The following is a 14,643-nucleotide window of genomic DNA, read 5'->3' on the forward strand; positions in this document are numbered from 1 at the left end:
TTGGTTCTCAAAAACTGAGGGAAATACTTACGCTACTTTGCTGCATCACCCTTTCCTCTTCAAGGGAAAACCAACGCAAGTGCTCAAGAGGTAGCAAGAAGGATTTCTGGTGCCGTTGCCAGGGAGGTCTACGCAAAAGTCAACATACCAAGTACCCATCACAAACCCTTATCTCCCTTATTACATTATTTTCCATTTGCCTCTCGTTTTCCTCTCCCCCACTTCACCCTTGCCGTTTTATTCGCCCTCTCTCTCTCTCTCCGTCCTCCCTCTCTTTCTGCATTTGCCTCTTTTTACCCGTTTCTTGTTTGCTCGTATGGTTAGAATAGTTGTTTATTTATTAATAAACAGAGAACTTGAGATCTATGGATCCTCATCCGCTTGCTAATATTTTTAAGAGATCCAATTATAATGAACCAATTGCTAGTGAGTTTTGTGCACTAGATTATCTTTATGAAGTTTTGCTTGAAATTCGTGAATCTGAAATTGTGATAAAGTACCTTATGGAGTGATTCCCGATGGATCTTTGAATAAAAAGCATGATTGCAATGATGATAGTATAAATTCTATTGATATAAATTGTGCTAATAACATGCAAAACCCTAAGCTTGGGGATGCTAGTTTTGCTATGACCTCTACTTGTTGCAATGATCATGATTGGGGTGATTCTTCTTACAATCTTGAAAATTTATTTAAGCCCCATGATGAATATGAGATTGATAATAGTGTTTGCAATATTATTGAAAGTGGTTTTGGAAGAGTGTCAACTTTAGATCCCACATATTTGGAGAATGTTCAATCTGATGAATTTTTTGATAAAAGTGGGTTTGGAAAGGTCATGACTTTAGTTAATGTTAATCCCGCTATTTTGGAAGAGTGTCAACTTTGCATGCATGTGGATCGTATTGAAAATATTTTATGTGATAGCTATTTTGTTGAATTTGCTTATGATCCTACATGTAATTATCACGAGAGAGGAAAATATGATGGTAGAAATTTTCATGTTACTAAATTACCTCTCGTTATGTTGAGATTGCTATTGTTTCTTTCCGCTTCCTTGCATATGCTAGTTTTTGCTTGCCTTGATAATTTGTTTACCTATAAGATGCCTATGCATAGGAAGTATGTTAGACTTAGATGTGTTTGTCACGTGTTTTATGATGCTCTCTTTGTGCTTCAATTCTTGTCTTACATGTGAGCATCATTGAAATATTATGCCTAGCTATAAGGCTTTAAAGAAAAGCGCTTGTTGGGAGGCAACCCAATATTTTTCCTTGCTGTTATTCAATAAATAATTTATCTAGCCTCTGTTTTGGTTGTGTTTTTTGTGTTTAATTAATGTTTGTGCCAAGTAGAACCGTTGGGAAGACTTGGGGAAAGTCTTGTAAATCTTGCTGTAAAAAACAGAAACTTTAGCGCTCACGAGAACTGCTGGCATTTTTATTTGGAAAGTGCTATTTAGTTAATTATTTTCGCAGATGATTAATAGATAAAGTCCTTGCGTCCAGCACTTTATTTTAGAATTTTGGGGGTTCCAGATTTTGCGTTAGCTACAGATTACTACAGACTGTTCTGTTTTTGACAGATTCTGTTTTTCGTGTGTTGTTTGCTTATTTTGATGAATCTATGACTAGTAAAATAGTTTATAAACCATAGAGAAGTTGGAATACAGTAGGTTTAACACCAATATAAATAAATAATGAGTTCATTACAGTGACTTGAAGTGGTGTTTTGTTTTCTTTCGCTAACGGAGCTTACGAGATTTTATACTTTAAGTTTTGTGTTGTGAAGTTTTCAAGTTTTGGGTAAAGATTTGATGGATTATGGAACAAGGAGTGGCAAGAGCCTAAGATTGGGGATGCCCATGGCACCCCCAAGATAATTTAAGGACACCAAAAAGTCAAAGCTTGGGGATGCCCCGGAAGGCATCCCCTCTTTCGTCTACTTCTATCGGTAACTTTACTTGGAGCTATATTTTTATTCACCACATGATATGTGTTTTGCTTGGAGCGTCTTGTATGATTTGAGACTTTGATTTTTAGTTTACCACAATCATCTTTGCTGTACACACCTTTTGAGAGAGACACACATGATTCGAAAATTATTAGAATACTCTATGTGCTTGAGTTATATCTTTTGAGTTATATAGTTTTGCTCTAGTACTTCACTTATATCTTTTAGAGCACAGTGGTGGATTTGTTTTATAGAAACTATTGATCTCTCATGCTTCACTTATATTATTTTGAGAATCTTAAATAGCATGATAATTTTCTTAAATAATCCTAATATGCTAGGTATACAAGATTAGTAAAAACTTTCTTATGAGTGTGTTGAATACTAAGAGAAGTTTGATGCTTGATGATTGTTTCGAGATATAAAGATGGTGATATTAGAGTCATGCTAGTTGAGTAGTTGTGAATTTGAGAGATACTTGTGTTAAAGTTTGTGATTCCCGTAGCATGCACGTATGGTGAACCGTTATGTGATGAAGTCGGAGCATAATTTATTTATTGATTGTCTTCCTTATGAGTGGCGGTCGGGGACAAGCGATGGTCTTTTCCTACCAATCTATCCCCCTAGGAGCATGCGCGTAATACTTTGCTTTGATAACTTGTAGATTTTTTGCAATAAGTATATGAGTTATTTATGACTAATGTTGAGTCCATGGATTATACACACTTTTTTTCTTCCACCATTGCTAGCCTGTCTAATACCACACACTTTTTGCCGGTATCATACACCCATCATATACCTTCCTCAAAACAACCACCATACCTACCTATCAAGGCATTTCCGTAGCCATCCCGAGATATATATGTAACATCCCCAGCATCACACTACAGTAATCTCCCCTTAATGAAGGTCATGTCATCATGATCATCATGCCAAAATGCCACTTGTCCAAAATCTGCTTCAAATTCAAATTCTAATTGCATGTCAAATATTTGCTTCTTCTTTCATGCAAATAAAATAGTTCACACTATGGCAAATATTCTCTAAGTATTTGTCATGATGAAACCTACCTCTGTTGGATTCCAAAAATGCTCCTAGAAATTATTTAGGTGGTCCAACAACAATTAATTTGGCCTTTTCAATTTCTAAAAGTTCTTAAACATTTTCAAATGCTCAAAACAATTTTGTGCAACTTCACAATATTGCACAATATTTATTGTGGCATGTGGCAGATTTTTCAAGAGTCATATGGTGCTCGGAATAATTGCAAAATAGTAAGCTTTCCTTCTAATAATAAAAGAAAATAAAAAGAAAGAAAAAGGAAACAGGTATAAACAAAATAATAATAAAAACGGGCAAGGGACCCCGGGCCTGCTGGGCCTTGGCCCAACTGGCCGGCCCAGCCGCACCTCTCCTTGCCTATATGGCCTCTCTCCTGTGACCTAACCCCCACGAGCCCCACTCTCTCCCTCGTCTCTTCCACCCACTTGACTGGATCGGGATCAGGGAGGAGCCCGATTCCGCGCCGCCGCACCCGCCTCAACCGACTGCGCCGCTCCACGCTCAGACGCCGGCGCCCATCCTGGCGCCGCCCCTCACCGCATGCCTCGCCCTCCTCCCCGGAGCCTCCCTCACCGCGACGCCCTCCCCCGCCTCTGCGCCGACCCCCCCAGTGAACGCCGCCAGCGTCGTGCTCTCGCCGCCGTCCTCCTCCCGACGGGTCGCCCCTGAGCCCGCTGCCATGTCCCTCCCGCTCCCCCGTGAGCACCGCACCTGCCTCCCTTTTCCTCCCTTCCTCCTCTGTGCGCAAACACCGCTGTCACCGCGCGCCCGGCACCCCTGGCCGTCGCCCCGTACGCGCGCCGACCGCGCTCACCGCGCCCTGCCTCACACACAGGCTGCCTTTGGCCATGCCCTGCACGCGCCTCGCGCACGCCAGTGCGCGTGCCCATCTGTCCCGTTGCTCCCCGTGCAGCCCAAGACTGCCTGCGCCCATCGCGCCTGCTCCCCCCCGCGTGCTGCACCGCTGCCGCTACCATGTCTGGCCGCCCTGCTGGCTGCAGGTGCCCCGCCGCCCGCGCCCCCAGCTCACCTTGCCAGCGCGCGCACTCCGCCGCTCGCCCCGGCCTCCTGCTCTTGCCGCCCCGCTGATGCCTCGCCTACCGATGCCCCCCAGCGCCCGCGCGCCGTCGCCCTACGCCCGCCTCCGCCTGCTGCGGCCGACCGACGAGCCTCGCTGAGGCCACGGCCTCGCCACGCCGCGCCGGGCTTCGGCCCCGACGGGCGCCCACACTCGCCCGCGCCCGTTAACCCGCCCCGTTAAGCCCCCTGGGGCCTATGACATGGGCCCCACGCCCCAGAACGTTTTATATAAAAATATATACTTAAAATAAATAAATGATAATTAAATTAATTAATTAATTGATGAATTAGTTAAGTTAATTAATCTTATTTAATTAATCTAATTAACCTATTAGTTTAATTAAATAACAATTAATTAGCTAAACCCTAATTAAACTAAACAGTGTATGACATGCGGGACCCACATGTAGTTGACCCAGCCAACTGCACAGTTGACTAATGACGTCAGCATGATGTCATGCTGACGCCATCATTTACTATTCTGGATAATGTTGAAATAAATAATTAAATTCCAGAAGTTAATAAAAAGTTTAGAAAATCATATTAAATAAACCGTAGCTCGGATCGAAAAACTTTATATATGAAAGTTGCTCAGAACGACGAAACGAAGCCGAATAAGCTATCCACATACATGTCAGATGCCTCTAACTATCTGAACATGGAACATTCCCCCTCCAGTCATCTGTCTGACACAGGTCCGGAACCGGGAAAACATTCCCGGTTGAATTCCCCCTTCACCTATATCATGTAGCCATACGTTAGGTCACACCCGGCACATCTTATTGCCATGTTATGCTTTGTAGTGCTATGTTTGCTCTGTATTTACTGTTTCTTCCCCCTCTTCTCTCCGGTAGACCCCGAGACCGCTGCTGATGCCCCTCTGATCGACTGTGTCGACGACGACACTTCTTCCTTTTCAGTAGAGCTTCCAGGCAATAAAACCCTCCTTGAGCATTCCGATATCGCCCATTACTTTCCCTCTCATGCTTGCATTAGAATTGCTACTACTTTCTGTATGATCCTAATCTAATGCATAGCCTGTTTTTGTTACCTGCTTTCATACCTTACCTGCTTATCCTAAATTTCTTAGTATAGGTTGGTTAGAGATCCATCAGTGACCCCCACCTTGTCCCAGTTGCCTCGCTTGACTCGATCAACATGATCGACATCCAGGCCCCGACACCGCACATCACCCCGCTAGTTGTATGATTCTGCAGAGTTACCATCGAGTGTCGAGGGTGGAACCTCTTACATCACTCCTGATGAGATCTCTGTAGTGTAGCTATACGGCCGAGGTCATCGAGGGTGATTTCCTCCTTAACCACTTCTGTTACGGCTCCGTCGTGCAACCCCTCAAGTGTGAACCTTGAGGGTGGATCCTCTTATGTTCACCTTGATGATAACATCGAGTGGAATTCACCGGGGGTGATTCCTCGGGTTTTCCCCTTGGTGTTAGACACACAGTTACTATGGTTACTATGACTCTATACTAAACCATGTTACTAAAGATGGGTCGGCCCTGAGGGGTACCCGCGCGAGCTTAATAGCGAGTGATGTGGAGTTGGGTTGGCCTGGAAGGTGCCCGCGAGATACTTACGAGGTGTGGCCAGGCAAGCAAACCCTCCTTGAGCATTCCGATATCGCCCATTACTTTCCCTCTCATGCTTGCATTAGAACAACTACTACTTTCTGTATGATCCTAATCTGATGCATAGCCTGTTTTTTGTTACCTGCTTTCATACCTTACTTGCTTATCCTAAATTGCTTAGTATAGGTTGGTTAGAGATCCATCAGTGACCCCCACCATGTCCCAGTTGCCTCGCTTGACTCGATCAACGTGATCGACGTCCAGGCCCCGACACCGCACATCACCCCCCTAGTTGTATGATTCTGCAGAGTTACCATCGAGTGTCGAGGGTGGAACCTCTTACATCACTCCTGATGAGATCTCTATAGTGTAGCTATAAAGTCGAGGTCATCGAGGGTGATTTCCTCCTTAACCACTTCCGTTACGGCTCCGTCGTGCAACCCCTCAAGTGTGAACCTCGAGGGTGGATCCTCTTACATTCACCTTGATGATAACATCGAGTGGAATTCACCGAGGGTGATTCCTCGGGTTTTCCCCTTGGTGTTAGACACATAGTTACTATGGTTACTATGACTCTATACTAAACCATGTTACTAAAGACGGGCGGCCCTGAGGGGTACCCGCGCGAGCTTGATAGCGAGTGATGTGGAGCCGGGTTGGCCTGGAAGGTGCCCGCGAGATACTTACGAGGCGTGGCCGGGCATTCTTAGCCCTTGTCGCAAGTACTCGAGATGAGGCGACGGGGTCACATCTTTCGTGAGTCTCTGCTTGTTACCGCGCGTTACTAATCCACTACGATTTGGATATTTGATCCGAGGGGCCTCTCGCATAATAACACTAACCATCACGTGGGCATAGTATGAGCGTTCTGCGTCGTATACATCAGCCGAAGCTTAATAGACGCCAGCGACTGAGCGGCACGCGCCGGGCTGGACTGTGTAAGCTCCTGCCTTGTTGAAGGAGGTAGCTAGGTCTGCTCATCGGCCGCCCATGCAACATGCAGGAGTTCCCGGGGTGATGGCCCATGACCCATGGGGGCATAGGTTTAGTCCGGCGTGCTGGCCTCTCTATTAAGCCTAGGTCGGGATGCGACATATTGTTTGGCCGAGGCCGGGCATGACCCAGGAAAGTGTGTCCGGCCGGAGTTAATCGAGCATGGTGGGTAAGTTGGTGCACCCCTGCAGGGAAGAAAACATCTATCGATAGCCTGTCCTACGGTAACGGACACTTGGAGTTGTATCCCGATCGATACAACTAGAACTGGATACTTGTGATGAGAAATGGATAGCATGGCTCTGGGATTGCTTTCTCGCAGGGAGTCGAGAAAGGATCTCTGGCCGAGGTTGATAACACTACTACTACTTTACATTATGTTGATCTATACTCTTCTAAATGCTGCAAGATGCTTGATGATACTTGAAGATGCTAGTCTTCAATAGGCTAGGCTTTCCCCTTATTTCTGGCATTCTGCAGTTTAGTCCACAGATACAACCCATTTCCTTTGATACAGATGCATACTTAGCTTAGATCTGATGTAAGTCTTGCGAGTACTTTGGATGAGTACTCACGGCTGCTTTGTTACCTCTTTTCCCCATACCCGATTGTTGCGACCAGATGACGGATCCCAGGAGCCAGACGACACCACTGATGACTACTGCTACCCCAAGGGTGCCTACTACTACGTGACGGCCGCTGACGACTTGGAGTAGTTAGGAGGCTCCCAGGCAGGAGGCCTTGCCTTTTCGATCGTTGTTGTTTTTGTGCTACCCTTCTTAAGGCAAACTTGTTTAACTCATGTCTATATTCAGATATTGTTGCTTCCGCTGACTCTTGTGTTTTCGAGTTTATGTATTCAAGCCCTCGAGGCCCCTGGCTTGTAATATAAAGCTTGTATTATTTTAATTTGTGTCTAGAGTTGTGTTGTGATATCTTCTCATGAGTCCTTGACCTTGATCGTACACACTTGCGTGTATGATTAGTGTACGGTCAAATCGGGGGCGTCACAAGTTGGTATCAGAGCCAACTGCCTGTAGGATCCCCCCTTTCCAACTCCTTGGCCGAAGTTGAGTCTAGAAACCGAAAACCTTTTTACTAACTTGGCTGTGTGTCTTACGGGCCCACATCGCTAATTGAGTGGTATTAGGATCTTTTATTCCTCGTCTATACTCTGGGACTCTGATCTCTCTTCTATTCGGGTTAAAAGGTTTTACTAACTCGAACATTAGGATCTCATGCTCACATCCGCCCGGAGAGCCCCCTTATTTCAGATGATCGCCTGCTACATCAGAAGATTCCGAAGATACTCTACGATATTCTCTCGAGACTTTGTGCCTGTTGCCTTTGCAATTCCCTACCAGCGAAATATCCTTATGGATAACTACACACACTTGCCAATCTTACATTCTATCCCATTGATCTTGTTATTACAAGATGCCCTGAACTGCTCTCCATTTTCCGAGAATCCTTTGAGCTTACTACCTTGAAGTTCCTTGTCATCTGAATACCCCTACGGATAACTTTGTGCACCTATCGAGTATCCGCTCATCCTCAGTTGATTCTTGTACTTCAGAAAAGTCTTCGTAATACCATTCGTTCTTGTGAAAATCCTCAACAGCCTATTGTTCTTGAATTTCTTGCTTGCTTGCATTATGGTTAATACCATAAGTGTAATAATCTTATTGTCATCCTTTGTCATTATCATTTTGAGTCCGTTGATACAATATGTTGTGAATGCTCACAATCCTCAATCAGATCCTAGAATTCATCCTTCCGACTCAGACGTCATTTTAACATGAGCTGGATCTCGACCAATCTAATCTCCATTGATTGTACCCCTAAGGCTATTCTACCTATCCATTCCTAATCAGAGCATTGCTTCTGATCCCTTGTCTTGGAATTCATAATTCCTTTGCAATTGAGCTTTGAGTTAGTCAGTTGTTTCTATAATCTGATCTCCTTGCATTCTTTCTTCCTCTGGTTGAGTACTGATGCTCACATCAGATCCCTTGTGGACCGCCAGACCCCCTTTTTCGGATTTTATCCGACAACGTCCTTCATATTCAATAAGCTTGTGAGCTTTTCCTCGGATACATAATGCTTTTGGTAACTTGTATCCTCCGCTTTCTCAAGCATGCTCTACTACCGAGCTTGTGTTATTTATTCTTGGAATTTATGATATATGTTCCTAAGATGCCCCGATGGGTTGAACCTATGCCTTCCCTAATCTGTGTGAACTCGGAAGTTATGCGGGTTATACTCTACTGGCTTCTCGTCAGATAAAATTTCAATACTACAACTTCATCAAGAGCAAGAAATAAAATGGAAGGTTATGCATTGTAGAAGTGGGAGTGAACCCTGAACCTTTGTGTTCATGCCCACGGACATGGTGTGGAACTTATCATGAAAGCTTCTTGCAAGGATATTTAATCATTTGAATAATTCTTCCGGTATCGTAAATTGGATCCCTTGCAGTTATGGTCCTGGCCATATTTCCTCCCTGATCCCATTTACTGGGTAAGTTAAATTACTTATCCTCTAAAACTCATTTCCCCCATCCAACCTCTACTCTGATTTACCTTCTGGCATTGCACCTAGTACTTGATATTGGGAAGCTTTATGCCCCATCACATCATTCCTAGCCTGATTGGCTATATTTTTATCTTGTCAACTTTTTAACTGTGCTACCTGGTCCTTATGCCCGGAGCAACTTCCGACGATGAGCTAACCTTACGTCGATCTTCCTCATCTTATCATTTCACCTTGAACAACAAGCTTGACTTTGAGCTTGTGCCGAATCCGTGGTTCTCATAGCCTTTCACTTCATCCTTCCTTTTCTGCTCGGTGGTATCTTCTTAGAGTCTCTCAAAAAAAATTTGTCTTGATCACCGTCAACACTTTGGCTTCTTCAGAGATGTCAATTGAATTCATGGCTAGTAATACCATCCTTGCCTCTCGATGATTTGTGTCAGCATGAACAACATTCTTGTCTTCCCCCCAACACAAACTTGATCATATTACTTTTGGGGATACGTCCTTTTTGACATGTCGATGGATTGCTACTGAACCCATCGGCCACCTCCTCATCTTTTCCCTGATAAAATAACATGATATGTTCTAGAAATTCCTGATGGATCCATTGTGAATCCAAGGTCCGACCTTTACCTAATGACCATTTCAATGCTATCCCAAAGCATGATTGTGGTACTCAAACGTCAACAAGAACATTGGAAGCATAATGCTAAATGCTTCTTGTTCATTTACCAAACACCATTGTACGTGTAACATCATGAATTCCCTCACCCCTTTACCTAATTGGTTATCTACTTACTATCCTGTCATGGATATCATCCTCTGCTTGTCATTGGGAAGGATATACTCCTGATAATTGTGTTTAAACACATTTGCCTTTCCATTGTTCTGATTATTATACTAACCATATTTTTCCTTTCCATTCTTTTATTTAACCTTTTCGGTAAACTAACTTATCTCAGTAGAGATAATTTCCTGCTTAGGTAAACACCTCAATGTACAACTCTGTCAGTAAAGACCCTGTTACTATTGTTGTTGACATTCCGGTAGCCACCGATGGATGAGAACTTTGCCTATTGGCCCGCCTCGTTCAACGAGCAGGAAAATGGTTCTCTTCATCCCTCGCCCTTGGTACCAACGTTGTTACCGACATAACTGACATACTATCCTGTGACATGCCTTGCTATCATAACCGTGCAAGATGCCAGCACCCTTCCTACTTTTAACCGACATGGTGGGCCCATAACCCACAGTTCCACAGGATCGAAACCTGACTCTCCTGTACCCCTTGTTTCTAAGGTTATTCCTCACGCTTGGCTTCGTATCATGTCACGAGCCACCTTCCGAGAGATGATCTATTCCTGATGCTCTTAACCCCTTTCTCACACTCGGTTCAGGTATCGATCGTTTGTCCATTCGTTTGAAACTTCCTATTGTACCTTCATATTTTGCTCTCAATGTTTTCTTAAGTTTCAACTCGAGAGATACTTCTGACACATTCCCATTAGTCATCAGATAATTAACCCTATAAGGGTCAGTTCTCCCGAAGTTAATCTTTACTTCCCCACTTAAATCTCGGGACGAGATTTCTTGTAGTGGAGGAGATTTGTAACATCCCCAGAATCACACTACAGTAATCTCCCCTTAATGAAGGTCATGTCATCATGATCATCATGCCAAAATGCCACTTGTCCAAAATCTGCTTCAAATTCAAATTCTAATTGCATGTCAAATATTTGCTTCTTCTTTCATGCAAATAAAATAGTTCACACTATGGCAAATATTCTCTAAGTATCTGTCATGATGAAACCTACCTCAGTTGGATTCCAAAAGTGCTCCTGGAAATTATTTGAGTGGTCCAACAACAATTAAATTGGCCTTTTCAATTTCTAAAAGTTCTTAAACATTTCCAAATTCTCAAAACAATTTTGTGCAACTTCACAATATTGCAAAGTATTTATTGTGGCATGTGGCACATTTTTCAAGAGTCATATGGTGCTCGGAATAATTGCAAAATAGTAAGATTTCCTTCTAATAATAAAAGAAAATAAAAAAAGAAAAAGGAAACAGGTATAAATAAAAAAAATAAAAACGGGCAAGGGACCCCGGGCCTGCTGGGTCTTGGCCGAACTGGCCGGCCCAGCCGCACCTCTCCTGGCCTATATGGCCTCTCCCCTGTGACCTAACCCCCACGACCCCCACTCTCTCCCTCGTCTCTTTCCCCCACTCGACTGGATCGGGATCAGGGAGGAGCCTGATTCCGCGCCGCCGCACCCGCCTCCACCAATCGCGCCGCTCCACGCTCAGACGCCGGCGCCCACCCCGGCGCCGCCCCTCACCGGATGCCTCGCACTCCTCCCGGGAGCCTCCCTCACTACAATGCCCTCCCCCGCTGTCGGTGTCAAAACCGGCGGATCTCGGGTAGGGGGTCCCGAACAGTGCGTCTAAGGTGGATGGTAACAGGAGGCAGGGGACACGATGTTTACCCAGGTTCGGGCCCTCTTGATGGAGGTAATACCCTAAGTCCTGCTTGATTGTTCTTGATGATATGAGTATTACAAGAGTTGATCTACCACGAGATCGTAGAGGCTGAACCCTAGAAGCTAGCCTATGGTATGATTGTATGTTGTCCTATGGACTAAACCCTCCGGTTTATATAGACACCGAAGGGGGCTAGGGTTACACAGAGTCGGTTACAAGGGAGGAGATCTACATATCCGTATTTCCTAGCTTGCCTTCCATGCCAAGGAGAGTCCCATCCGGACACGGGACGAAGTCTTCAATCTTGTATCTTCATAGTCCAACAGTCCGGCCGAAGGATATAGTCCGGCTGTCCGGAGACCCCCTAATCCAGGACTCCCTCAGTAGCCCCTGAACCAGGCTTCAATGACGATGAGTCCGACGCGCAGTATTGTCTTCGGCATTGCAAGGCGGGTTCCTCCTCCGAATACTCCATGGAAGATTTTGAACACAAGGATAGTGTGCGGCTCTGCAAAACAAGTTCCACATACCACCGTAGAGAGAATAATATTTCCACAAATCTAATCCGCTGACACGTTTTGACAGCATGACATCACGCCATGGCCCAGTCATTATTTGAACCTTTTTCTCAACCAGCACCGCACATATCGCGAGGCGGTTTTCTTAACACGTCTTGTCAAAGTAGAGATCGTGTTCCCCTTATTACGGGATTCTCATCAATACGGACGTGGGTAACCCAACCGCGCCATCAATTACGGCGCTTGGGGAATAAGCGATTTTACCAGGCAAGTGGGGAGGCGCATCACCTCTTCCGCCCTTATAAAGGGATTAGGATTCACTCTTTTCACCCACACCTTCTTCCTCCTTGCTTACCCATTCTCTCACACTCGAGCTCCAGCGCCCAAGTTCGCGTCTTTCTCCTCAAACCACTCCAAGCATGTCCGGAGTAGGAGGCAAGTGGATGGTCTCCTCCATCACGGAGGAGAACATCACAAAGTTACGGGAAGCCGGATATCTGGCCGCGGATATCGCGCACCGGCTGCCAGATGCATGGTAGATCATCCCTATGCCCGAACCCCATGAGAGGGTAGTTTTTCTTACCCCACTTCGTCCGCGAACTGGGATCTCCTCTCCGCCAGTTTGCCCGCGGGCTCATGTTCTACTACGGGCTGGATTTTCATGATCTGGCCCCCAATTTCATCCTCAACATCTCGGCGTTTATCGTCGTGTGCGAGGCCTTCCTCCGCATCATGCCCCATTTCGGCCTGTGGCTGAAGACCTTCAATGTCAAACCGAAGGTGGTGGTTGGCCAGCAAACAGAGTGCGGAGGCGCCATGGTGGGTAAAATGCCTAACATCACCTGGCTCGAAGGCTCCTACGTGGAGACCATAAAGGGGTGGCAATCGGGGTGGTTCTACATCACCGAGCCGCGTAACACCAACTGGATTGCGGCCAAATTTCGATCCAGAATCCCCACGCGGGGCACTTCCTGGAAAGAGAAGGGCATGTCCTGGGGTTCTTCGGTAGAGCTGACCGGACTCCAGACCTGCATCAGGAACATGATGAGCAAGAAAATCAAGCTCGTCAACGTGGTCCAGGTCATGCTCTTCCGCCGGATTCTCCCGTGTCAACGACGGGCATTCAATTTGTGGGAGTTCGACCCGGCCAAACACCAGACGCTGCGAGAGCTCTACGACACGACACACGAGGACGTCTGGAGGGTGCTATTCAAGGGCGCTGAGGTACCTCCTTCCCTCACCGAGGACCGCGGATTGAGCGCAAAGCGCCATGCCAATCCGGTAAGTTTTGATATCTCACAGGGTATTTATTTGCCCCAGTTAAATCATGTGCGGGATCTAAGCTTCCATGTCATTAACAAGACTGGATAAAGACAGCGGAGGAGCTCGATTGCTGATAACCCATAAGTATAGGGGATCGCAACAGTTTTCGATAAGTAAGAGTGTCGAACCCAATGAGGAGCTAAAGGTAGAATAAATATTCCCTCAAGTTCTATCGACCACCGATACAACTCTACGCACGCTTGACGTTCGCTTTACCTAGAACAAGTATGAAACTAGAAGTACTTTGTAGGTGTTGTTGGATAGGTTTGCAAGATAATAAAGAGTACGTAAACAAAAAGTAGGGGCTGTTTAGATAAAGAAAAAATAAAGTAAATATAGCGAGTGTGGAAAAGTGGCGGTAGGAGTTGCGAAATTGCCCCTCAGCAATTGACTACTTTACTAGACCGATAGCAAGTATTATGTGGGAGAGGCCTTTGCTAGCATGTCATCCCTGACTTGGAATTCTATGCAATTATGATTGGAACTATTAGCAAGCATCCGCAACTACTAATGTTCATTAAGGTAAAACCCAACCATAGCATTAAGATATATTGGTCCCCCTTCAATCCCGTATGCATCAATTTCTATGCTAGGTTGAAGCTTCTGTCACTCTTGCCCTCCAATACATAGTCCTATCAACATACAACTAACCGTAGGGTGTGATCCACGCGCGCAATCATATGATGGGCACCAAAGGACAGCAACATAACCACAAGCAAATTAAATCAATCATAGCAATTCATCAACCACCAATAGGACAGCGAAAATCTACTCAGACATCATAGGATGGCAACACATCATTGGATAATAATATGAAGCATAAAGCACCATGTTCAAGTAGAGGGTACAGCAGGTTGCGGGAGAGTGGACCGCCATAGATAGAGGGGGGAAGGTGATGGAGATGTTGGTGAAGATGGCGGAGGTGTTGGAGTAGATCGCGGTGATGATGATGATGGCCACGGCAGTGTTCCGGCGCCACCGGAAGAGAAGGGGAGAGGGGGTCCCTTCGTCTTCTTCTTCCTTGACCTCCTCCCTAGATGGGAGAAGGGTTTCCCCTCTGGTCCTTGGCCTCCATGGCATGGGAGGGGCGAGAGCCCCTCCGAGATTGGA

The 14,643-nt window shown here is 45.5% G+C and overlaps 1 protein-coding gene across 1 annotated transcript; it reads left to right on the top strand.

The window, feature by feature from the left end:
- Nucleotides 1-3,176: 3,176 nt before the first annotated feature.
- LOC147959145 (uncharacterized) lies at nucleotides 3,177-7,534 on the top strand. The gene is made up of 3 exons (XM_087532510.1): nucleotides 3,177-3,227; nucleotides 3,410-3,713; nucleotides 7,298-7,534. The coding sequence occupies exons 1-3, from the start codon at nucleotides 3,177-3,179 to the stop codon at nucleotides 7,390-7,392; spliced, it is 450 nt and encodes a 149-aa protein (XP_087388636.1). The 3' UTR covers nucleotides 7,393-7,534.
- The last annotated feature ends 7,109 nt before the right edge of the window (nucleotides 7,535-14,643 follow it).

The sequence above is a fragment of the Triticum urartu genome, chromosome 7A (assembly GCF_056163025.1).
Source record: "Triticum urartu cultivar PI428250 chromosome 7A, HENAU_Tu73, whole genome shotgun sequence".
NCBI classification, from domain to species: Eukaryota; Viridiplantae; Streptophyta; class Magnoliopsida; order Poales; family Poaceae; genus Triticum; species Triticum urartu.